This window comes from Diospyros lotus, chromosome 1 (genome assembly GCF_014633365.1).
Source record: "Diospyros lotus cultivar Yz01 chromosome 1, ASM1463336v1, whole genome shotgun sequence".
NCBI classification, from domain to species: Eukaryota; Viridiplantae; Streptophyta; class Magnoliopsida; order Ericales; family Ebenaceae; genus Diospyros; species Diospyros lotus.
Window position 1 is genome coordinate 46624250 of NC_068338.1, and position 24613 is coordinate 46648862.

The 24613-nt window shown below is 41.0% G+C and overlaps 1 protein-coding gene across 1 annotated transcript; it reads left to right on the forward strand.

The window, feature by feature from the left end:
- The first annotated feature begins 47 nt into the window (after positions 1-47).
- Positions 48-8618, forward strand: LOC127794049 (uncharacterized). The gene is given in 10 exon segments (XM_052324934.1): positions 48-102; positions 563-825; positions 827-873; positions 1168-1206; positions 1208-1389; positions 5006-5116; positions 5962-5992; positions 5994-6115; positions 7771-8010; positions 8102-8618. Coding segments are annotated over 10 exon segments (1233 nt in total). The 3' UTR covers positions 8245-8618.
- Positions 8619-24613: the final 15995 nt, after the last annotated feature.

Genomic DNA, 24613 nt, shown 5'->3' on the forward strand with positions numbered 1-24613 from the left:
TTGTTTTACACTCTCTTAATAATACCCTTGCCAATTTTTTGCTTATTATGCAGCAATATCTCCATTCTTACAGCTTGCTTTTATCTCATCGACTGGGGTCTGGTCTGTTACATGAATGATGCTAATATTTAGTTCTTCACTTCTATATTTTGTCTCCTTTGAATTGTTATTGATGCCAATATTTATTTATTTATTTTTATTATAAATATAGAGTTACATGGAAATAAACGTGATTTTTAATTAAAGTTTTTGGTTTTAGATGTAGTTAGCTTGTCCTTTCTGTTGAAATTAGTACGAGGGAGATTGGCTCGGTAATTTTATTTTCACTTTAGAATTTGGTATGTCGTATGTGGTATGTGATTTTAATTCAAAATTATTATATATTGAAAGACACGCGACATATCTCGTTAACTTAATCAGACGGAGATTTTATTATCCTTATATTTATATATGCATATTTATTTATTTATTTTATACCCTCCGCGAATCTTACATGGAAGTCATCGAGACAGGAATACTGAAACGAGACGTTGGCCCGCTCTCTCATTTTCTCTGAATTGAGCTGGCCGGAAATGGCGTCGAAGCTTCTGTTTCTACAGCCTTCCCGGCGTCTTTCGTTGCCGTTGCCGGAAAACTCTTTCTCATGTTTATGCCAAAACACCTTCACGGTTTCAACTCTTAACTTCAAAGCCTCAATATCTTTTCTCCTACGCTAAAGATCAAGCTCCGGTGATCTCACCTCTCGTTCTCCCCACTTCGGCAAGGAGACGCGTAGAAGTTCGATCGCATTTGAATTTCCCTCTGATTTCTCCCAAAGATCACTGGGGATGGCACTTGGACCGCTCTCTTCGCCACCGGCGCCTTTGGCATCTGGTACTCCTCTTGCATTTAGTCTTCGTCTCCCTGTCACTTTGATCTTCGTTTTCCGTTTTCTTCCTAAATGTTTATGTGCCATCTGTTTCACGAGCTTGATTTTTTTAGTATTTCCTTTTCACAATTGAACAACTAAAATATAAGTTCTCAGAAAGTGAGAAAACGCCGTTTTCAGAGTTGAAACTTTTTTATATAGGCATGGATGTGAAGTTTTGAAGTTGGTGAGCATGAAAAAAAATGCAGAATGTTGAAACTGATTTCTGTAATTTCTTTGCTTGTGGCTGTTGGTTGAAGGTCGGAGAAGACAGATATAGGGAAGACATTGAGTGGTGCGTAGCACTCTAATTGGACTTGCTGCCAGTAATTTGGGGATTATATCGAGCGAAGCTCCAGCCTACTCTGTTGTCTTGAGGTTTCTGCTCCCTTTGGCTGTTCCATTGCTGTTATTTCAGGCTGACCTGCGTCCAGTTATACAGTCAACAGGGAAGCTGCTCTTGGCTTTCTTGATTGGATCAGGTACCTACTTGTTCACATTGCAAGTTTCAGTTTTATCTTTTATATACAAAATATCTGTTTGTAAAGGACAAGATTATGTTTGCTTGTGCCATTAATAATTTGGTTGGCCTCCTATAGAGCACGTGAAATAATATTTGAAAAATGGTTGGTATCTTGATCACTCTGAGCTGGCTTTCCCTTTGTTGATAGGTACTTAGCTTCAGTTAAGAGACTTTGAGCAATGGAATTCATTGTTGAATACTTGTGCAATATGTCATGGGAAAATGATAATGTAATTCAGATCGGTAGCCTTGACTTCTTATTTTTGGATGGCCACTAGATAAGAAGGTCATGTTGAATTGTCTGTGATGAAATTCCTTTGTAAGATAAATAGCAAGAGGTCGCACAAGAAAACATGAAGTAGAGAAACAATAGAAAATGTGTTTCTTTTTTCCAAATTCAATGTGGATTTCTTTATGCCTCCTTAAATATATCAGAAGCACATATTATATAATTCCATTTTGTATACTTCAAATTGTAGAATTTTTAAGATGTATTATAAGTTAGCATGTGAATCTATACATCTATATATATATTATAACAAAACAGTCGTCAATTTTTTTCCCGCCCATTTCTAATTACTATTTTGATATTTTATTATATATTTTAAATTTTTTTTACTTACCCGAAATAGAATTTTTATAAGTCATTAATTAAATTTAGATTTGTGAAAAACATGTAGTTCTTGGAACATATAAATGATTTTTTTCATGACTAAATAGTATTTGGAGAGTGTGTAAACATGCTGGTATATGAAGAGTCAAGATCTAATCCATATTATTAATTTTTAAATATTAACATAAAATTTTAATTGAAATAAATTACAGAAAAATGAAACTTTTTTAAATAGGGAGAAATTTTAAGATATCAGGTAATATCGTCGAATATCGACTGTCAAGTAAATTTTTTATTTTATTTTTATTTTATGTATAATTTAATTAATTTAAATTTATTTTTTTATAATTTTAAATGTTATAATTTTATATATAACTTAATTGTTATAATTTTATTTCTTAACTTTATTTTTTTTGTTACTTTCTTAAAAATGTGACCTGTTTTAAATGTGATAATTGATTGGTAGGAGGAATATGTAAAGTCACGTATGGATAATTAATTTCAAAATTTTGATTATTATTATTTATATAATTAATTAATTATTTAAATTATCTTTATTTTATATATAGTTTAATTATTTTAAATTTATTTTTTTATAATTTTAAATGTTATAATTTTATATATAACTTAAATGTTATAATTTTATATGTAATCAATGTAAAAATGTGACATGTCTTAAATGCGGTAATTTTGAAAATTTGATTATTATTATTTATATAATTAATTAATTATTTAAATTATCTTTATTTTATATAGTTTAATTAATTCAAATTTATTTTCTTATAATTTTAAATGTTATAATTTTATATATAACTTAAATGTTATAATTTTATTTTTTAACTTTATTTTTTTGTTGCTTTCTTAAAAACTTGATATGTCTTAAATATGGTAATTGATTATTAGGAGAAATATGTAAAGTCATGTATGGATAATCAATTTTGAAAATTTGATTATTATCATTTATATAATTAATTGATTATTTAAATTATCTTTATTTTATATATAGTTTAATTAATTTAAATTTATTTTCTTATAATTTTATATATAACTTAAATGTTATAATTTTATTTTTTAACTTTTTTCTTTTTTTTTTTGCTTCCTTAAAAATTTGACGTGTTTTAAATATGGTAATTAATTGTTAGAAGAAATATGTAAAGTCATATATAGATAATTAATTTTGAAAATTTAATTATTATTATTTATATAATTAATCTATTATTTAAATTATCTTTATTTTACATACAATTTAATTAATTTAAATTTATTTTTTTATAATTTTAAATGTCATAATTTTATTTTTCAACTTAATTGATTATTGTCATTTATTTAATTCTCATTTTTCCCATTAATCTACTCTCAAGATGTGCTATATGTTGGACTTTGAGAAATTAAATACAAATTAAATTTTTGTTTTGAAAATTATGTTAAGTGAGTAAGATTTGAATTGTGTGGCAAAGCGGGAAAAAAAAGAGAAACTTAATGGTGGCATGTGATTTGATAAATTGAGAGAAATAGGAGAATTTGAAAGAAGAAAAATTAATAAAAGAAAGCAAATATCTCTCTCTTCTTTCTCTCCATTCTCGTTTGACCCTTCCATTTCCTCTCTTCTCCTTTCTTGATTCTTCTTCTCAAATTTTCGCTTCTTCTTTACTTTTATTTAGTAAATTTAATTGTATTTTTTACCCAATTTGATCTTCTGGTGTAACATAGCACCACTATTCTGTCAGGTGAGTGATGTGAATGCAACTAAGAAAAATTAGGCCTTGAGGGTTCTTGTGGTACGCACATATGAGATAAATACACGTGAAAATCTAAAAAAAAAAATCTACCCTTGAATGCATATTTTAGAATAAAGATGTTGGTTATCGTTTTTTTTTTTCCTATTATTGTGTAATTTTTGTATTTTTTTACGCATTACTTATTGTATTACATGTTAATTTAAGTTTATTTTTTACATAATTTCGGGATAGAGTTATGTGCTTTTAATTGTTCGTCTACCCTTAAATGCATATAAGGAAATATTTCAAAATCTGTAATTCTTTTGTTGTATTTTCATGATTGTAATACGATTATTTTATTTATTTTTTTACTTCTTTATTATAATTTTCATTTATTGTAACTATTAAATTATATAACTTTCACTTTAACATTTTTTTTTATACGATATCCATGCATCGTATGGGTGATCCACTAGTATGATGTTAAACAATTACCTAGGTGGTGGTATCAAGTCCTAATTTTGCTCCCATCTACCAAACAGATAATATTAGTTTGTACAAGCTTGCTTGAGATTTATGATTTGTTATAACATTGAGAAGCAAAGAATTTCAATCTAATGGCCACCATTTTCTGTGAATTTCAGAAATTAAATTATTTCTGTTGTATGCCATTCGACAACCAGCGTAAAACCTAGTCGGATCCAAATATGAATTCTAGACAAATTATCTATTGGGGTGTAACTCACATAGAAGTCTAGAATTCATATAGCCGACCCCACATAGTGAGATAAATGTTGGATATGTTGTTGTTGTTGTATGCCATTATTATTGTTTTTTCCTTATCATTAATTTCTCTATCCGACTTATACTATGATAACAATGAAAGAACTGGTGTATTTCCCAATGTTACAGCCCTACTGATTTATGAAGTTTTTTAGCTACATATGCTTATGGCAGAAGTTAATTGTCCCATTTGCCATAAAAATCAGTTTATAGTTGTCGTGACTTTATATTATCAAACTTGGGCAATTAATTCTATGTGGCTAATATGGAGATTATGCAATCAATAACTGTTTTTCACATTAGCTCCTTTGTTGAAGGTGTGGCTATGGATAGGGGTGTTTGAAGAGCTAGAATTCTTGTATCCAATCTCACCTAGTAGGATTAAGGCTTGTGATTGTTGTTGTATTGGCTCCTCCATTGTCTCTTTAGCACATATTTATTATTGCCTTCCACAATGACAGTTGCAACAACTGTTGGAACAGTGGTGGCTTTTTTCCTTGTGCCAATGCGGTCTCTTGGTCAAGATGGTTGGAAGATAGCAGCTGCCCTCATGGGTAGACATATTGGTGGAGGTATTTGCAGTGAAAAATGGACAAATGCAACTCTTTTGGCTTCTTGTATCTCATTTGGCATGTTATTGACAAAATGACAGGGAATGCTGAAATAAAATTGCCAAGAAAAGAAAAGGCAGTCTTTATGTTCTGTGTCATGTCAAAACCTTTTCTGCCGTTGCTTCTTTTTCTTTGTGTGGGAAATATGGACTTAATAGTTGCTTGGGGATATTACATTTCTTTTTGTTAATTCGCGAATATGTAGAATATAAGATTTCCCCATTAAGAAATTGTTATTAGTGTTATTATTAGAGAGAAAATTATTTTTCTTTAATTGCTACTTGATTCTCAATAATGTAGGCTATGACAGTATTTTAATTTCACTAATCATATAATTTCTTGAAATTTTTTTTTGTGGTTTTCAACGTTTGATGTGAGATTTCCACATTTAAAGAAGTTATTCATTTTATCATTGGAGATAAATTTTTTGAGGGACACTCTTAACTCTTATATCCTTCACGTTTCCTAGCACCTTTTCTTGAATAAAGTGTACAAACTTAGGTAAGATTTACACTAAGAGCTTACTTTATCTTGCCTATGGTTTCCGAGCCACTGAGATCAAGCTCAGTCGTCATGCTAGTTTCCACAAATAGAATCAAACATGCACACATGTATTTTAATAATAGATATTTTCCAATTTGGGAATGGCATGCTTTTCCATTTTCTCTTTTCCCTCTTTTATTCTTTCTTTGATTGATATGGTTGCCCATGCCTGGAGATGTTGATATTCTTTTGCAACTGACGTTTTCCTTACCCTTTTTTTTTTAATCACGACTTATGAAGTTTCCATTTTTTGTTACATGTAGCTGTCAATTATGTTGCCATTTCTGAAGCTCTCGGTCTCTCCTTCAGTTTTAGCTGCAGGACTAGCTGCAGATAATGTGATTTGTGCAGTATATTTTACAACATTGTTTGCTCTAGCTTCCAGAATACCTCCCGAGTCTTCAACATCTACCGATGGTGTGTAGAGTTTGCTTTCCACAGTGATTGATTTTAAATCTTTCATCTCTTGCATTTGGTGCTTAGTTGGTTCATCATGATAGTCTTTGAACTTGTGAAAACTATGGACTTCAAAAACCTGTTTGTTTTTGTTGCTAATAGCTCTTGCTGGAATCATTTTTCTTTTCCACACATATTGCATGGTGAATTTGATTTTAGAACAAAAACCAATGATTTTTTCATTAGTTTGTTTTTGTCTGTACTTCTTTGCAAAATCTAAAATGCCCTTTGTTAGGAAGAGCTGAAGGCATCAAACATTCTGATAGGAGATTAATGCAATTCTGACTATAGCATTTAATCTTTTAATGATAGCTGGAAATTTTCAGATACTATAATGAATGTGGGGTCAAGAGCTAGTGACAAGCTTCTTGTGTTGCAGACTGCTATTGTAATACCTCAAGAATCCAAAGAAGGGTAGTATATATATCGAGGATAAGTAAAAAAGGAAACAACACCAACTGGATATTTTTTGGGTTGAAGGTAGGCAAAGAACTCCCAGATTAAACATGCTTGAGCTAGGGAAGCTCAAGGATGGGTGACCCCTGGGAAGTTCGTGTAGGCCTATCAGGGTAAGTTGTTCCGGTCCTTTCTATCGCTCAATGTGGGATGTTACAGGTGGTATCAGAGCCGACCCATGGAGAAGGCAGTCTGATGAGGGTGGGGAGTGGCATCGGGTCACAAGGGCCTGAACAAGGAGCGGATCCTAGCAGGCTTCTAGGATGGCAACCCCCTAAGGGGAGAAGATTTGAGACCAGTTGTAAGGTCGCATGATGAGGTCATGTGCTCGAGGGGGGGAGAATGCAATACCCTAAGAGCTCAGACAAGGATAGTATATATCGAGGATAATTAAGGAATGAAACAACATTAGCTGGATACCTTTTGGGCTGAATGTAGGCAAAAAAATCTCGGGTTAAGCATGCTTGAAATAGGGAAACTCAAGGATGGGTGACCCCATGGGAAGTTCGCATAGATCCATCAGGATAAGTTGTTCCGATCTTTCCTATCGCTCGATGCGGGATGTTATAGCTATGACCCTTGCTGTATCTCTTGCTATTTGTAAAGTTGCTAATTCATTCACAAAATATTTTGGAGTTCAAGGAGGTAGCCTTCCAGCCATCACAGTGATTGTTGTTATTCTAGCAACTGCATTTCCAACACAACTTGGTCACCTTGCGCCTTCTGGTGGTGAAGCTTTGGCTTTGATTCTAATGAAGGCAAGTTAGTTTCTTCTTTGTGTGGCTAGCTAGTGACTATGCTTAACAGAGTCTTGCATCAAGAGCCTAGAGTTATATTATCCAACTTAATTTTCAATCAAGGATGTTAACTGTGCGACATTTGTGAACCTTTTAGACTGTGTAATTGTTGCACACTGTCATATCTGCTGCAAAACATAATGCAATTATTCCTATTTTTGAACTTGAAATGATCTGTTGTGCCAAGAGCAGGAAAATTGGGGGGGGGGGGGGGGGGGGGGGGATGATATTGCATGCATAAAACATATTAGTTCTTAGGTTGTCTTGGCAACTCTTTGGTTGACTACTGGAGTTCTAATCGTGGATGTATAGAGAAATAAGCCTTAGCTTTATTGATCGAGCTGACTTGTTTCTGACTGACAGGTTTTTTCACGGTGGTGGGTGCAAGCGGGAACGTGTGGAATGTCATCAACACAGCACCGAGTATATTCATGTTTTCTCTTGTCCAGATCGCTGTTCATCTTGTGGTGATTATTGGAGTAGGGAAGTTGTCTCGCTTCGAGCTCAGGTTATTGCTTTTGGCTTCAAATGCCAATGTTGGAGGGCCAACAACAGCCTGTGGAATGGCTACTGCTAAGGGATGGAGCTCTTTAGTTGTTCCTGGTATTCTTGCAGGCATCTTTGGCATTGCCATTGCTACCTTCTTAGGAATTGCTTTTGGGATGACAGTTCTCAAGTTCATGTAATTCTGCAGGCCAAGATCAGGCTAGGTTTGTAATCCAACAAGCCATGTTCAAATTCTCTAGGTTTGTAATCCAAGATCAGGCTAGGTTTGCACTTCCCAGGATAAAGCGGGAAGCTGATAATGGAGATGTGGCCAAGAAGCCTGAAACATGAAGTTTCATGTAGCTGTCCATGGCTCGATCCCTTGCACATTTTTTAATCATTTGTTTTGATTAACTAATGCCAGCAAATGACGATAAAATTTTCTTGGTCCCGTGCTGCTGTTGCTAGCTTGCCAGGGGCATGCTGTCTTCATGTCTCTGAGGCATTGTATATAATCTTTTACTTACAGGAAGAAGGTGCCCCTGAACTTTATGTTGGGTTAAGGGAATTTGGTGCAGGGCACAACTTATCTGGACATGCTGTTATTCTGCCAACGGACTTTAAAGGTGTATGCTAGCTTGGTTTGTGTCCAAGCGATTTAATGATTTTGATCAAAACATTTTTATAGTAAGAGTCTCAAGTAGTTACTCCTCTTCAAGTAAAAGGAAAGGACATCCAAATTCAGATACTACTTGGATTAGTGAGGAGGATTTTTGAGTTCCCGACCTTGAACTTTTGGAGTGGTACCTGCAATCCAACTATATCATAACCAAATTCTTTTCATCCATGGGAGAATGATAGACATAAAAACAAAAATTTTGGAAAACATTATTCTAGGCCTAGAAATAGGAATTAGGATTGTTTATTCTTTTTGTTTCCTATTTTCTTTTTTGTTTCCCTCAGTAGATTTCACTAGAATCCTAATTAGATATTAGTTGCCTATATATAATTGTTTAGGATGTAATTGAAGGTAGCCTTTTGATTTTTAATATTGATTTTAGAATTAATTTGAGTTTATTGACGGAGTTCTAGTTTATTCTTGTGTTCTTTTGGGTTCTGCATCAGTAAGATGAATTATTGGTTTAGACCATGAATCTGACTCTTGAATCTTTTAGCTATTCTAACGGACTAGAAATCTAGTTCACTGCAAAAGTTTATCCAGATCATTGGTTAGGTAACCTTTATATTACTAATGCAACTACTAAATTGGCCAACACAAAAACTTGACTAGTCACTTTATATTTTGTTCCCCCTTCCTCCCTTTCCTACACTGTTTGGCTGGCCACTGCCAACAGTTATTTTATTTTATTTATTTGTTTGTATTAAACTTTTCCTCTTGTTAACTTTTTTGGCTTCTATGTGTAAATTATGTGACTAAATTAAATATTTCTAGAACTTAGTTAATGTTGTAAGAACTCTTGCTATGATAGTGTGTTTTCCAGAATAAAGCGTGACAGTGTATTTGGCCATACCTCGGGGGTGGTGAATATAATTACCTTTTTCTTTTATATTTTGCTTTTCTAAAACTCTAGTTTCTCTAGATTTTAGTTTACTATCTTTACCAAGGGAAAATGATAAGGAAATAAACTGAAGGAACTTCCAATAGTTAAAGTTTTTGACACAAAGGTGGAGTATGTGGCAAAATGTGCTTTGTAAAATGTAAATCTTTACTCATTTTAGCGTATGCGCCATCCTCTACCCTTTTGTGTCCTCCAGTGCCCCTCATGGAGTGAAGTTCACACAACACTTAGCTCCTTTTGGACCAGTCTGGTGTGAACATCCCCCTTTTACCAGCTGATTTTCACCCCAAGGCAATCTCAGCCTTAAGTGGTGTTCTTTTTCCTTCTTTTTAATGGCTTTCTGACTGTGTCCAATCATTTCCACAGTTCTGAGGAGTTTCCTCTCATAAACCAGTAAACACTTAGATTTACCTTAACCTTTCTTCATAGCAGATCCATCATCTTGTTTTAATTTGATTATTAACTGGCATTAGTTTTAACCACAACAGGTCTTCTTTGCTGTAGTGGGAGCCAGTGGAGCATAGGGAATGCCATCACAACAGCACCAAGTATTATTCGTGTTAGCCTTTCTTCAAGTGACTGTCCATATGGCTGTACTTCTTGGACTGGGAAAACTATTTCACTTTGACCTGAACCTTCTACTTTTGGCATCAAATGCTAACATTGGAGGGCCGACAACAGCATGTGGAATGGCAACAGCCAAGGGATGGCACTCTTTGGTTGCCCCTGGAATTCTTGCAGGCTTATTTGGAATTTCAATTGCAACATTTCTCGGCATTGGTTTTGAGAAGTTTGTTCTTAGACGCTTGTGAGCTTTGCACATTCGGGAAAGGTTCTTGAATTTGTTCTGGTTTTTTTAAGTTCAGCATCAATATCAGAATTCGCTTGTGGGTTCATGCAGTACTCCTGTACCGCACTGTCATTAGAACATTGGAAACTAATGGTCAACTGTACTTTCATCAAGCTGGCCTGCCCTTTACATTGTTATTTATCTAGTTCTAGTATATGCAGAGGAAATAACCGAATTGGCAGGTAAACCAACCTTTTTCTTTCACCAGGAAAAGGATTTTGGCCACGTGTACCTATTTGGTGAAAAAAATCTCCTACTGGTTCCAGCCACTAATGAAAAAGTGAAAAGATGAGCCGCCTCAAGATCATCAGGATGATTCCATTCTTGTCTTGTGTTTTTTGGGTGGCTTTTCATCCAGGTTGTCATGCCAACAAAAGCTTACAAGAATTCATGGACTCCCAAGCTGACCTCAAATTTTATAGCACAAGGTTGCTAGCCTGTGCTTTCTTTTTCTTGCTTCTTAGTTCTTAAAGATTTGTTTCGTAAATAAAATAGTGTCATGGGATGGGACAAAAAATATTCTGCTTTGCACATCTATAATGACTCTGTTCATGTCCATTTTCAGGAGGAAGTAGATTAAGTCTTTACTCCAAAGGGTCATTATCACTTCTGCCAATCTTGTTATCGGTACCTTTCTAATTGAACTTTTACCCATCAGCGAAATAACAACTCGCCATAATGTGTATGAATAATAACATTATCCAACTATTTGAAGTGGTTGCTTTACTGTGAGAAGCTCATTCTTGTGATGTCTCCTCTGGAAATAGTTTACTGCCAAGGAGCTCACTTTTGCAGCTATGCTTGTTGCAGTATTGATCTGATCTCTTGCCAACTATTTACATGTCAGCTCTGGCTACCTCCATATGCATGGACATGGAGACGAGTACATGCATTAACATCAGGTAACTTAAAAAATTTCCTACTTACAGGAAAAAATAAAATAAATTACAAGGTTCTTAAATATACTCCATGGTTGAGCTCTTAGAAGCGAGTATATGAATTTATTATCTGCCAATGGTAGGTGGCAAGCTAAACAAGCGGTGGTACCTTGCAGATCTTCAATTTTGGCCCTAGTTTGCCTTACATAAAGGTCTCACCATCTACTTGGCTATGTATGACTCATCAAATGGCACAGGTACCACCACTCATATTCTATTTTTACTTCTCCTGAACTTTCCTTTCTTGATTTTTCAAGTACATTCCTTTTCTTCCAACTTTACTTTGCTACATGTGTTCTCTCAATCTCACATTTCTCCACCAAACTTGCTGCATGTTATCGCCTCTATTATAATGAGAACTTTCCACTTTTCATTACTATGCCATCATGTGTTCTTCTTTAAGTTGATGTGGAGATTGCCTACCTCTGTCGTCTCTCTGTGTATTGACGGTTAAATTTATTAAATGTGTAAAATAGTTCATAAATCATGTACTTAAAATAAACACATAAAAATTTATGTATAATTCATTCTCAAAAAGTTCAAATCTTAGTTGTAAATGAAGTTGTTATAGTCTCTCCTTGCTAGATTAAACTTAGGAAATTTTTCCTTACAATAGTTATTGCTAAATGAATCTTCTTTTTTTGTGTGTGTGTTTTGAGGCTCCCAATAAAACCCCACAAGCATCTTGTCTGTGAATGTGGCTACTGCATCCAAGCTGCAGTGGCTACCATTTACTGTGACTTCCAATTCCAATATGGAGCCACACAAGCTTAGCACCAACATCAAACGTTTGGGAAAAACTGGACATGAAGCTTTACGAATTGCTTCCCTTTTCTGTGGACCATCTTCAGGTGTCTGTTGAGGTACCCTTTGGACCTACACCTCATTCTTCTAAGGTAAGGTTCCAATATAGGATAATGTACATGCATTAGAAATAGAAAGTTCTAAGAACCAATCCAACCTAACTATTAGTTGGATTTTCGGTTCAGTTTTCCGCAATGAAGTAAGTGAGATCAATTAGTTATTGATTTGTATTTAATTTTTGAAAATGCGGCAATGTGCGAAATTTTTATATTAAAAATAATATAATTGTCATAAACTCTTAATTCACTTTTTCATTACTAACATTGTTATTTAAATTTTAATTAAATTAAATATTAATTAAGTTAAATTATAATTAAATAATAAATAAAAACTAAAAAAAAAAAAAAAGGATCAGCCGGAACCCCGAGGGGTTATCCCGAGTGGCAACCTGGCGACTCCTATGGACGCCTCCATCACGTTTGAGGCAGTGTCCTGGAATCGAAACCGAGGAGAAGCTCGGGCCGCCCTGTTTAACCTCCTTCCCTGTGCGAAATGATAGAAACAACCAATCGATGGGTACCCATATCCAAAACCAATCAGCTCTAGTTCTGAAGCAATTGGTCGAAACTCGGAGAAAGCGGCGACCATCTCACTTCGAGGGCAATGGATCATTGAAGAGAAAGCGGCGACAACAAATCAATGAAGAAGAAGCTTGATAATTTTGGTTCAAGCTATCTGATGTCTTCGGTTGGGATTTCTTCTGTTCCTGATGAGGAGAACGCCCTCGGTCCCATAATTACGCCGAGACGAATACCTAACAGCGGTCAAAAGATACACAGCAGACAAGTATTGTCACGTCAATCAGATAAGCACTCAATAGAGAAACCCCCGAGACCTCAGGAACAGGCTAACCCACCGAAGATCACGGAGGCAACAGTTATCCCGAACTCCTCGGAGACGGAGGCTATCGCGAAACCCTTATCGGGAAAGTCCCGAAGAAGGCGGGAGGAAGATCCCGAAGATCCCTCATGATCCCTATCCCGAGAAAAGGTAAGAGAAGAAGGTGGGGGATTCTCCTTATTTTCCATCAATTAACATAGTTTAAAAGGGACAAGGAACCCTAGATCAAAGGACTAACTTAATCATCGGAGATCGACCGGGGGAGCAAGCCCCGTCTCCATTGCAGGTACATTCAGAAAGGCAAGAAGGGAACGTGCGGCTACCACTTCTGAAAATCCTTCATCAATTGGCGCCCACCGTGGGGCCGACATTCTTCTTTTCTGTCTTTCCAGTGCAGCGGACAATCTTCTCAACCGTGAATGGCGACCAGAAGACAGCCGTCTAGGGCCGTGAGGAGCAACCCCGTTCCGGAACCGAGTTAGCAGAACCCTCCCCGAAGCCCGCCGGGGAGGGCTCGGAGTCCGGAGGGCCCTCCGCCTCCTCCTGATCGGATAGCACTTCTGGAGGGTCAAGTACAACGATTGACGGAGTTACTCATGGGTTTTCTAGATGGCCAGCATCAGCAAGCCCAGCACTCTTGGGCGGAAGAAAGGCGCGAGCCCCCAAGAGAAGAGGAATCCTATCGACGGGACGAGAATCCGCAGAGGCCAGGGCCAGATGACGGCGAGGCGGCCGAGTCTCTTGACTTGTCGTTTGTGCAGCAGCGGCAGGAAAGAAGATTGCGGCAGTTGGAGGAGGAGATAGCCGCCCTAAAGCCAAGGACCGGAGAGGCTCAGGGACCAAGGATAAATCAGCCCCTTGGCCCAGAGATCATGGCGGCCATACCACCAGAACGTCTCCGTATCCCGGCCATTAAGCCCTACGCAGGGACCACCGACCCGATGGATCACCTGGATCTCTTTACCTCGCATATGATGGTACAGGACGCCTCAGACGCGATGTGGTGTAGAGTTTTCTTGGCCACTCTGGAGGGGCACGCACGGGCGTGGTACTCAAACCTGGCTCATCATTCCATCGTAAGTTTTGCGCAACTCCGGAGCAGCTTTCTGGCGCACTTTGCACCTCTCCGAAGACACCGAAGGTCCACCATGGCCTTGGTGAGTATGAAGCAAAACCAAGGAGAGCCCTTGAAGGATTTCGTTTCACGATTTAATATGGAAGCCCTGAGCATCGAGAACTTTGACCACAATGTTGCTATGGTGGCATTCCAGAACGCCTTGAGGCCCGGCCCTTTCGCCCAATCATTAGCCAAAACGCCTCCGAGCACGTTCACGGACATATTGGGCCGGGCCACGAAGTACATAAATGCCGAAGAGGTCATGCAGGCTAAGAGGGCGGAGCATGTGGAGAAGAAGGATAAAAAGAAGCATCCCGAGGAAAGGAGGAGTGACGACCGAAGGGAAAAGCATCGCCTTCGGTGGGATTCGGCGGGTTTCACTCCTCTGAACGCCCCGAGGGCAGAAATCCTGGCTACTATTGAGGGAAAAGATTACTTGAAAAAGCCTCGACCGATGAAGGCACCATCTGACAAAAGGAACAGAAGTAAATATTGCCGATTCCACCGAGATCATGGTCACGACACGGAGGAGTGTCACCAATTAAAGGAGGAGATTCAGGAACTTATCAATCGGGGTTTCCTGAGGAGCTACGTGGCAAAAACAGGTGATTCTCAGGGGAGAAAGGATCGACGGTCGCGATCAAGAAGCCCCCCCAAGAGAGACCGCGCGGAGGATCGAAATCGGGCCCAGCGGGAGAGATCACATCGAAGAGAAGATGATCATCCTCAGCCTCCGATATTCCACACACTCGCGGTCGGGGAGGTCCCAGTCATGAAGGACGAAAAAAGTAATGCGACCCGGCTGAAAAGATCGAGGAACGTGGATCCAATCTCTTTTTCAGATAGCGACCTCCCGGGGTACCCAACTCGAAATGACCCACTGGTGATAACAGCTGAACTCGGGAAGTGGGAACTTCGGCGGATCCTTGTGGATCCAGGAAGCTCTTCAGAAATCTTGTATCGGCAAGCCTTCTTAGGCATGGGGTATGAAATGACACAGCTAAGGGCAGCGAGGGTCCCTTTGGTGGGATTTGATGGTGAAGCCGTATATTCAGAAGGGATTATTCAACTCCCGTTGACGGTAGGGAGAGGTTCCCGAACTTCTCGTGTTATGCTAGATATCCTGGTAGCAGACGTGCCTTCGGCTTACAACATGATTCTGGGAAGATCGGGTCTCAATGCCCTTCGAGCCATCCCAAGCACATATCATATGATGATGAAGTTTCCCACGGATAGGGGGACGGGCGAAGTGCGGGGAGATTTGCGCTTAGCCCGTGAATGTTACATGGCCTCTATAGGCATGGCGAAGAGTAAAGAAGCAGGGTTGCAGAAGGATGCTGACCCCCCGAAGGAGGTCAGTTTTCTACTAGAAGGACCTGAAGACCCCAAAACAGCGGAGCCGGTGGACGAATTGGAAGAAGTACCTCTGGAAGAAAATTGCCCAAGTCGATGTGTAAGAGTGAGTATGGAGTTAAAAGATCCGCTAAGGAGTCGAATAATATCACTCCTCAGACAGTATGCAGACATCTTCGCGTGGACAGCCCGGGATATGCCAGGAGTAAATCCAGAAGTAATGACACACAGGCTGGGGGTCCGATCAGGCTTTCAGCCTGTCAGGCAGAAAAAACGAAGCTTCGCCCCTGATAGGGCACGGGCAATCGAGGAGGAGATCGCAAAGTTAGCAGCTGCGCGCCACATCCGGGAGGTGGATTATCCAAATTGGTTAGCGAATGTCGTGCTGGTGCCCAAAGGGCAGAGCAAGTGGAGACTTTGCATCGATTTCACCGATCTTAACAAAGCCTGCCCCAAGGATAGCTACCCACTCCCGAGGATCGACGCCCTAATTGATGGAACTGCGGGATGTTCGCTCATGAGTTTCCTAGATGCTTTTCAGGGATATCACCAGATTCCATTGCACCCGGAGGACCAGGAGAAAACGGCATTCATCACCAACAAGGCAACCTACTGCTACACCGTAATGCCTTTCGGATTAAAGAACGCAGGAGCCACTTACCAGCGCCTGGTAAATAAGCTTTTTCACCAACAACTCGGGAGAAATATGGAGGCATACGTCGACGACATGCTGGTAAAAAGTATGGTAGCCAAATGTCATCCGGAGGATCTGGAGGAATGCTTCAAAACCCTTCGTAAGTTCCATATGAAACTTAATCCTGTCAAATGTGCTTTCGGCGTTTCTGCAGGAAAGTTCCTAGGCTACATAGTACACCACCGAGGGATCGAGGTAAACCCTGCGAAGGTCAAAGCTATCATGGATATGCCGGCCCCGAGGAATGTGAAAGAAGTACAGAGCCTTACGGGTAGGATGACAGCCCTTGGCAGATTCCTTTCTCGTTTGGCAGAAAAAGGCCTTCCTTTCTACAAGGTCTTATCGAAAGCAAATAACTTCGAATGGAATTCTGAATGCCAGCGAGCTTTCGAAAAGCTGAAGGAGCACCTAGCCACGCCTCCGGTTCTTACCAAACCGAAGCCCGGAGAACCATTATACATATATCTGGCAGTGGCCAATGAGGCCGTAAGCTCGGTATTGATTCGAGAAGAAAATAGGATCTAGAGGCCCGTTTATTATGCGAGTAAACGATTATCGGGAGCCGAGGTTCGGTATCTTCCTATGGAAAAACTGGCTTTCGCCTTAATAACATCGGCGAGGAAACTCCGACTCTACTTTCAAGCTCATACGATTATAGTGCTTACTAACCAACCCTTGAAGCAGGTTCTTAGCAAGCCAGAGCTTTCAGGCCGGATGTTGAAGTGGGCAGTAGAGCTCACCGCCTTCGACATTGAGTATAGGCCGCGACCGGCCATTAAGGCGCAGTCGCTAGCAGACTTCATTGCCGAAGGGATAGGAGCTCCCGAAGGTCCCGAAGAAAATCAGAAGCCATGGTTAGTGGCGGTAGACGGAAGCTCGACCTCGGGCGGCGGTGGAGCAGGATTAATGATAAAGAGTCCCGAAGGGCAAATATGGCCTTATGCATTGCATTTTGAATTCCGAGCATCTAACAACGAAGCAGAATATGAGGCCTTATTGGCTGGGCTGAGGTTGGCTGAACAGTTGGGAGCTCAAAACGTTGAGGTGAGTTCAGATTCTAACTTAGTGGTGCAGCAGGTGAATGGAGAATATGAAGCCCGAGAAAGTCACATGGCGCAATACTTGACCCTAGCCAAAGAGCTGATGGCGCGTTTCCAACACGTAAAGGTGGAATACGTCCCTCGAGCCATGAATACAGAGGCGGACTTGCTGTCCCGAATCGCCTCTTCCTCTTTCCCTACAAGCTCTCGGGAAATTCGGATCGAATCTCTTCCGCAAAAGAGTATCGAAGAAGCCGCAGACCAATTTTGTATCGATGACGAGCCTAGCTGGATGGACCCCCTGTTGTCATATTTGAGAGAGGAGAAGCTCCCCGAAGACGACTCGGAGGCACGGGAGGTCAAACGAAAAGCCCGAAATTTCGTGTTAGTCGATGAGGAACTATACAGAAGGTCTTTTTCACAACCATTGCTCAAATGTATCCGACCTCGCGAAGCAGACTACATCCTACGGGAGATTCATGAAGGAATATGTGGAAACCACATCGGGGCTCGGGCGCTTAGTCAAAAGGCCCTGCGGCAGGGGTATTATTGGCCAACGATGGTGCAAGATTCCGAGCAGCTGGTTAGAACTTGCGATCGGTGCCAGAAAACGTCTAATTTGGTCCATGTGCCGGCAGTCGCGCTAACTCATCTCGCCACACCATGCCCCTTCGCTCAATGGGGTATAGACATCCTGGGGCCTTTTCCCCCAGCAGCTGGACAGGTCAAGTATATCATGGCTGCTATCGATTACTTCACAAAGTGGGTTGAAGCTGAAGCAGTGGCCTCTATTACTTCTCGGCGGGTGAAACAATTTCTATGGAAGCATGTAGTCTGTCGCTTCGGAGTTCCTCGGGTGCTGATCTCAGACAACGGCACTCAATTTTCTGACCGGTCCGTTCGGGAATGGTGCCAGGAGTTGGGAATCAAGCAACAATTCACCTCGGTAGCTCATCCCCAAGCTAATGGCCAAATCGAACTCGCTAACAGAACTCTGTTGCGCGGTTTAAAAACAAGAGTGGACAAGGCGAAGGGTAGCTGGGTAGAAGAACTGTCGAGCATTCTGTGGTCTTACCGAACTACGGCGAAGGTCTCCACGGGAGAGACTCCTTTCAGTCTATGCTACGGCTCGGAAGCATTAATCCCAGTTGAAATTGGAGTGCCTACGCTACGAGTAGAGCTGTTCGACCCTGAATCCAATGAGCAGAGTTTGAGGGACAACCTAGACTTCCTTGATGAATTTCGTGATCAGGCGAGGATTCGACAAGCTGCTTATAATCAGCGCATAGAGAGATACTACAATCGACGAGTAAGAACACGAAACTTTCTACCAGGAGATTTGGTACTAAGGCGAGCAGACGTTCAGGGAGCCCGAGAAACAGATAAGTTGACACCAAATTGGGAAGGTCCTTACAAAGTGACAGAAGTCCTCAGCCCGGGGGCATACAAACTACAGACCCTCGAGGGTACAACGGTGAAAAACGCATGGAATGTGCAGAACTTGAGGAAGTTCTATCAGTGATAGCTCTTTATTATCTTCATATGATCTGTTAGTTATAATTTTACATTATATGTCTTGGCATCTTTTCTTTTTATTGCTTTGCGTATGCTATCCAAGAATAAATTCATTTTTTCTCCTATGCGTAAAAACTCATCATTTCCAAAGATCTGGGAAGGCACATCAGCGCGAAGGGAAAGAATTGACATACCTTCAACGGGGCTAGACCCCTCAACTATAACAAAGGATCAGATATGATCCTCGGGGGGCCCGAACCCCCGACGAAAACAAAGGATCAGATATGATCCTCGGGGGGCCCGAACCCCCGATAAAAACAAAGGATCAGATATGATCCTCGGGGGGCCCGAACCCCCGACAAAAACAAAGGATCAAATATGATCCTCGGAAGGCCCGAACCTCTGACAAAAACAAAGGATCAAATATGATCCTCGGAAGGCCCGAACCTCCGTCAAAAGCAAAGGATCAGATGTGATCCTTGGAGGGTCCGAACCCCCGGAAGAGGCAAAAAATCAGATATGATCCTCGAAAGGCTTAAGATTGCGAGGATCAGGCGCGATCCTTGGGGGGGCCGGAGCCGAACCCCACCCCTTCTGAGCAAGCGACGAAGACCAAGTCTTGCGATGAGCAGGAGTGGTAAAAAAAGGAAGAATCAAGCCTGATCCCAAGCGGCCTTCTTTTTTCTTGTTTTTCAAAAGAAAATTGTGTGAAAAATCTAAACACTTTTATTATTACAACAACAGGTTTAATACAAAAAATGTCTACTCTAAAGAAGACAAGGCGGCGACAACATCGAAGGGGATGGAGTCTACATCCAGGTTCGGGAAGCGCTCTTTGATGAGTTTTCTCATATGCTCAAACCCACCCCGAAGAACTCCTTCTAATTCCGCGGCATAAGCTTCAGAGCTTCGGAAATCCTCGCGACCATTCTGAAAAGCCACTTGGGCATCCTTGAGGGCAGATTGAAGTTGGGCATGAGCGGTACGAAGGTCTTCTTTGCACCGGGAATAAGACTCCAACGCTTCGACCTGTCCCTTCTTGGCTTCCTTCAGCTCTAGAGTAAGTCTTTTCATATCCTCCTGAAGCTGGCGATTAACAACCTTAGTGGAATCCAGCTCCTCCCCAAGTCGGGAATTGGCCTGATTAGCCTCAAGCATGTTCTTCTGGACCAACTCCAAATCCTCGCGAACTTGAGCTTCGGCTTCGTTGGCAAGTCGGGCATCTTCTTGCGCCAGCTCCACAGACTTAGTTAAAATATGAACACGGTGCTCGAGACTCGACAGTTGGGAAGAAAGAGATTCCAACCCCCGAAGCCTTTCGACCTCAGACTCCAGGGAGATGATCCGGGTTTGAAGTTCGGATTCTCGTCGAGAGACCAGACCTTGGAACTCTGTAAGGTTCTGAGGAAGTAAAAACAAAGTATAGATTAAGACCTACTCGCATAGAAAAAGCGAAAAGTCAAAAGAAGAAGGAGTACGGTCGCACCCTTAGAATTTCGGCGCAATAGTCGATTTCGTTCGGAGTTCGTAGAGTCTCCGGTAAGACTAAAGCGGTTGAAGGAGCATTGGTGGCTTCAGGAGCCGAAGGTTCGGAGGGAGCAGCAGCTGGGGAGGCGGCCTCCATCCTGCGATGTTTCGTCCGGCGTGCTAAAATCTCCTTCGTCGACAGCACCGAAGCCTCCTCCAGCGAAGCCTCTCCCGTCAGCTCCGAACGCCCCGCTGGTGCCAATGGCGTTAAAATTCGTTTAAAAATCGAACTGATAGGGATGCTGGGAGGCGTAGCACTGGACTCCGTACCTGCCATGGTTTGCCTTTTCTGGGCCTCTGCGCGAGTTACAGCAAGCACCTGTGCGATGGTCGCCGAATCGTCTTCGTGAGAGATTGGCAAGCGCGCGGACATGGTGGAGGCTTCTCGCCGCGCGGTCGGAGAGTCTCTGGTTTGAGAAGGGGGAAGCTGGGAAGATGGGTCCCCCGAACCCCCAGCAATGCTCATCTTGGAAGCCTCTTGGAAGGTCCCGGGGTCTTCCTCCACCGCTCTTCGTGACCTGGACGGTAATGAGTTCTTCTTGTTACTCTTCTTGCTCTTTGGAATTCGCTCGGGAGGCGCAGTCCTCTCCAACACCCTCTGGTTGCCGGAAGGTGCCGAAGGGCCCTTACTCCCAGGGAAGTCCAAAATCATTCCCTTGGTGATAGCAGAATAAGATATTTCCCAGACCTCTTCAACTAAGAAAGAGATAACAACGAAAATCAAATACAGACAAAGGAAAAAGAGAGAGCAAAAGAAAAAGATGAAGGAAAAAGAGCTCACAGTTCTCGCCGTCCAAACCCGCTTGGGAAAGGCTGGGATTAGAGAGCCATCCTTCTTCCCAGTTCCGACTGTTCTTCATAAGACGGCAGGCGAAATCTTCAATGGTCTCGACACTCGGACGCTTATGCTTAGTGTCCAGAGTCCACTCGTTGCTGACAGACCAGATCTCTTGAGAAGAGCCGGATGGCCTGGGGCGGACGAAGACAAAACGCTCCTTCCAATCATCAGAATCTTTCGACCCGCCGGATTGCATGAGAGTCGAGGCAGAAATCTCAAGATTAGAGTATCCCTTGCAGGCGAGAAGACGGCTGTCTTTCACGATCCGAGGGGAGATGGAGATTCACCCTCCGGGGTCGCGGTTGGTCGTGAAGAAATAGTCGAAGAGGTCTCCAGTTGACTCAATTTTGTCAGAATGGCAAATAAGGAGGAACCCCATCAAGTATCGCCATCCGAAGGGAGACAGTTGGGCGGGAGCGATAGTAAGATGTTGCAGTAAGGTCATCACTCTTCTCCGGGGAGGGAGCCGAAAGCCCCTGTCTAAAGCACATTTATAAATGCAAAGGCGGCCGGCGACGGGATGACATGCTCGTAGATGGCTGTTGAACTCTACCTCCCACTCTTCGGGGACGTTGTACTTTTCTCTGAACTGTTGACATTCCGCTTGGCTCATCCATTGACATGGAATCGACGTAGCAGGATGTTTTTCCCACTCAATAAGCTCTGCACCGGCGGGATTAAACCTCCCAGAACCAATTATCGCCATGGCAAAGAGCTAGAAGAAAGAGAGGCGGAAGAGGTGGAAAACGCTTGCGGGCACAAGAAAAGCTAAAACTGAAGGAAAGTCGCACGGAAAGAGAAGTAGAGGGACTGAAGGGTTCCCATTTTAAAAGATCAAACTGCGGGGATAAGAGACCAAAGGACGAGCAATAATGAGCATTGATCATCCCGCACTGACAGAGCTCGAAAGACGAAAAGGCCTCGGACAGCGCATAGGGAAGGGATACCGCCGTCAAAACCGATTGATTTTCGCGTCTGCCAGACGCGCAAAAAAAAAAAAAAAAAGGGGGAGTTAAAGTGAAGAGCCTCAGGGGCCTTACTACTCCTCGGGCCCTTCAAGCCGAAGAGCTCAAGGAGTGGGGGGGCAAGTGATGAGGAGAACGCCCTCGGTCCCATAATTACGCCGAGACGAATACCTAACAGCGGTCAAAAGATACACAGCAGACAAGCATTGCCACGTCAATCAGATAAGCACTCAATAGAGAAACCCCCGAGACCTCAGGAACAGGCTAACCCACCGAAGATCACGGAGGCAACAGTTATCCCGAACTCCTCGGAGACGGAGGCTATCGCGAAACCCTTATCGGGAAAGTCCCGAAGAAGGCGGGAGGAAGATCCCGAAGATCCCTCATGATCCCTATCCCGAGAAAAGGTAAGAGAAGAAGGTGGGGGATTCTCCTTATTTTCCATCAATTAACATAGTTTAAAAGGGACAAGGAACCCTAGATCAAAGGACTAACTTAATCATCGGAGATCGACCGGGGGAGCAAGCCCCGTCTCCATTGCAGGTACATTCAGAAAGGCAAGAAGGGAACGTGCGGCTACCACTTCCGAAAATCCTTCATCAGTTCCTATTTGGATTTCTTTCACCATTTGTTATTGTTCTCTTTCTTCTGCTTCAGATCTCTTCTTTTTCTCTGTTGGATTCCTTCTTCTTCATTGATCATTTCAGGGTTTTGCGATTTGAAGATTAAGGTTTTTCACGATTTGGGAACAGGGTTTTCTTCTTCTTCCTTCTTCCTTCTTCCTTCTTCCTTCTTCTTCTTCTATACACACACACGCACACACAGACGTGTATATCACAGTATCCAGTCGCAAGAAACCCATCGGTTGATTGGATCCGACAACTGGAACCCGTAGATGGGTTTCGGCTTCTAATGCAGTTAACGATAGAATCCGTCGCTGGGGTTCCTGCAACGGAAGTGATGGACCATTCCGAAGTCCAAAACGGCAATGGAACCCATTGTTGATTTCGATGGTCGAAGCATAGCCGAGACGCCGGGGTTTGCCCTCTTATTAATTATTTTTTTGTTTATAATTAATTAACATCATTTTGTATAAAAAAAAGTCACCTGATAACAAAATTAAATCACATAAACTTCTCTCAACGTATGAATGACCAAACTAAGCTACACTGAGAACCTCGTATCATTATTATAATGATTAATGAGACTGCAGCATCGTTATAGTCAGTGGGTGCCTGCCTGCCATGACAAGCCTCATATCATAGCTACAGTGAGAGCTGCATCGCAGTGGCTTCTCTCTCTAAGCTGTTTACTAAAAACTAAAACAAAATGCGTACGAGTCTTTAATGAATTTTAATTATTTTTTTAAAATAAAAATAAAATATGAATATAAGTCGCGTTTAAATATTTTTCAAAACAAACATGTAAATATAATTAATTAAAAACTCAATTACATCCATAAAAGAGGAAGTCTTCGATTCAAGGCTTTCCCATAAAATATGAAATGAGACAACAGATGAGTGCTAGAATTTGCTCATCTCATCTAGCTTGGCAGATTAAATGACAGCCAAAACCAAACCAGGTCTCGCCAAATCGATATTGGGTGGTTATAGAGATAGGTTTTTAGGGGTCTTCTGGAGTTGCCCAATGATCAGGAGAGAGTGATAAACAGCCTAAATTCTCAACTTTAAATTCACTCTCTATGCAGTTAAAGTAGATTAAATTCAAATTTATCTCCCCAGCTAAAAATTATGAGATCGAGCAACAAGAACCCACCCGCGCAAAGAAAGGACTAGATGGTATAACAACATTTCAATAATTAGAGTCAAACCTATATGCAAATGCAATCATAAACCGCAATCTATATATTTATATGATTATTATATATTTGTATAAAATCACCCATGGAAAGGCTGCAGTGGGAATGCTAAAAGTTACCCCTTTCGTAATTGGGACAGGTCATTTGAATTGTAAAAGTCTCCACAGGGTGAAGTTAAAGCTATAGCTATGCATGAAAGCGACTTTTTTTTTAACTCTAATAAGTGCCACACAAAAAAAACATTAAAAGGCCTTTAAAATATATTAGTTACACATTACCTACCAAATTCTTTGGTAAAAGAGACGAGCCAATCTTCAATAATTAAAACCCATCTTTGGGTTCAACAATATATTAATTTAATCAAATAGTCAGTCAATCCATCTCCAACAAGAAGGAACCTTATTGAACATATTATTTAGTAGTATCTTGTTTAAAAAATTATGGGGACTACACACAAGTATTCACGCAATGACAAAGGGAAATTAAGTAGACAACCACTGGTGAAATAACTTAAAAAATCAAATCGACCCTTAATTTGGACAACTGTTCTGTTTCAAGACATTTGATTTGGAGGGACAGCAGGAGCCATGTAGACAAATCCAAATGACAATTCTTACCTATATGGCTTTCCAAATCCACAGTTTACGCCTCCCTCCCAGGTGAATACTCCCCCCTTCCTGTTGATTCTTATATTACCATCTTCTCTTATTTATTCTATTGCATAAATTATTAATTTACTCCACAATTACTATATAAGCCTCCCAAGAACCAGGAGCCAAA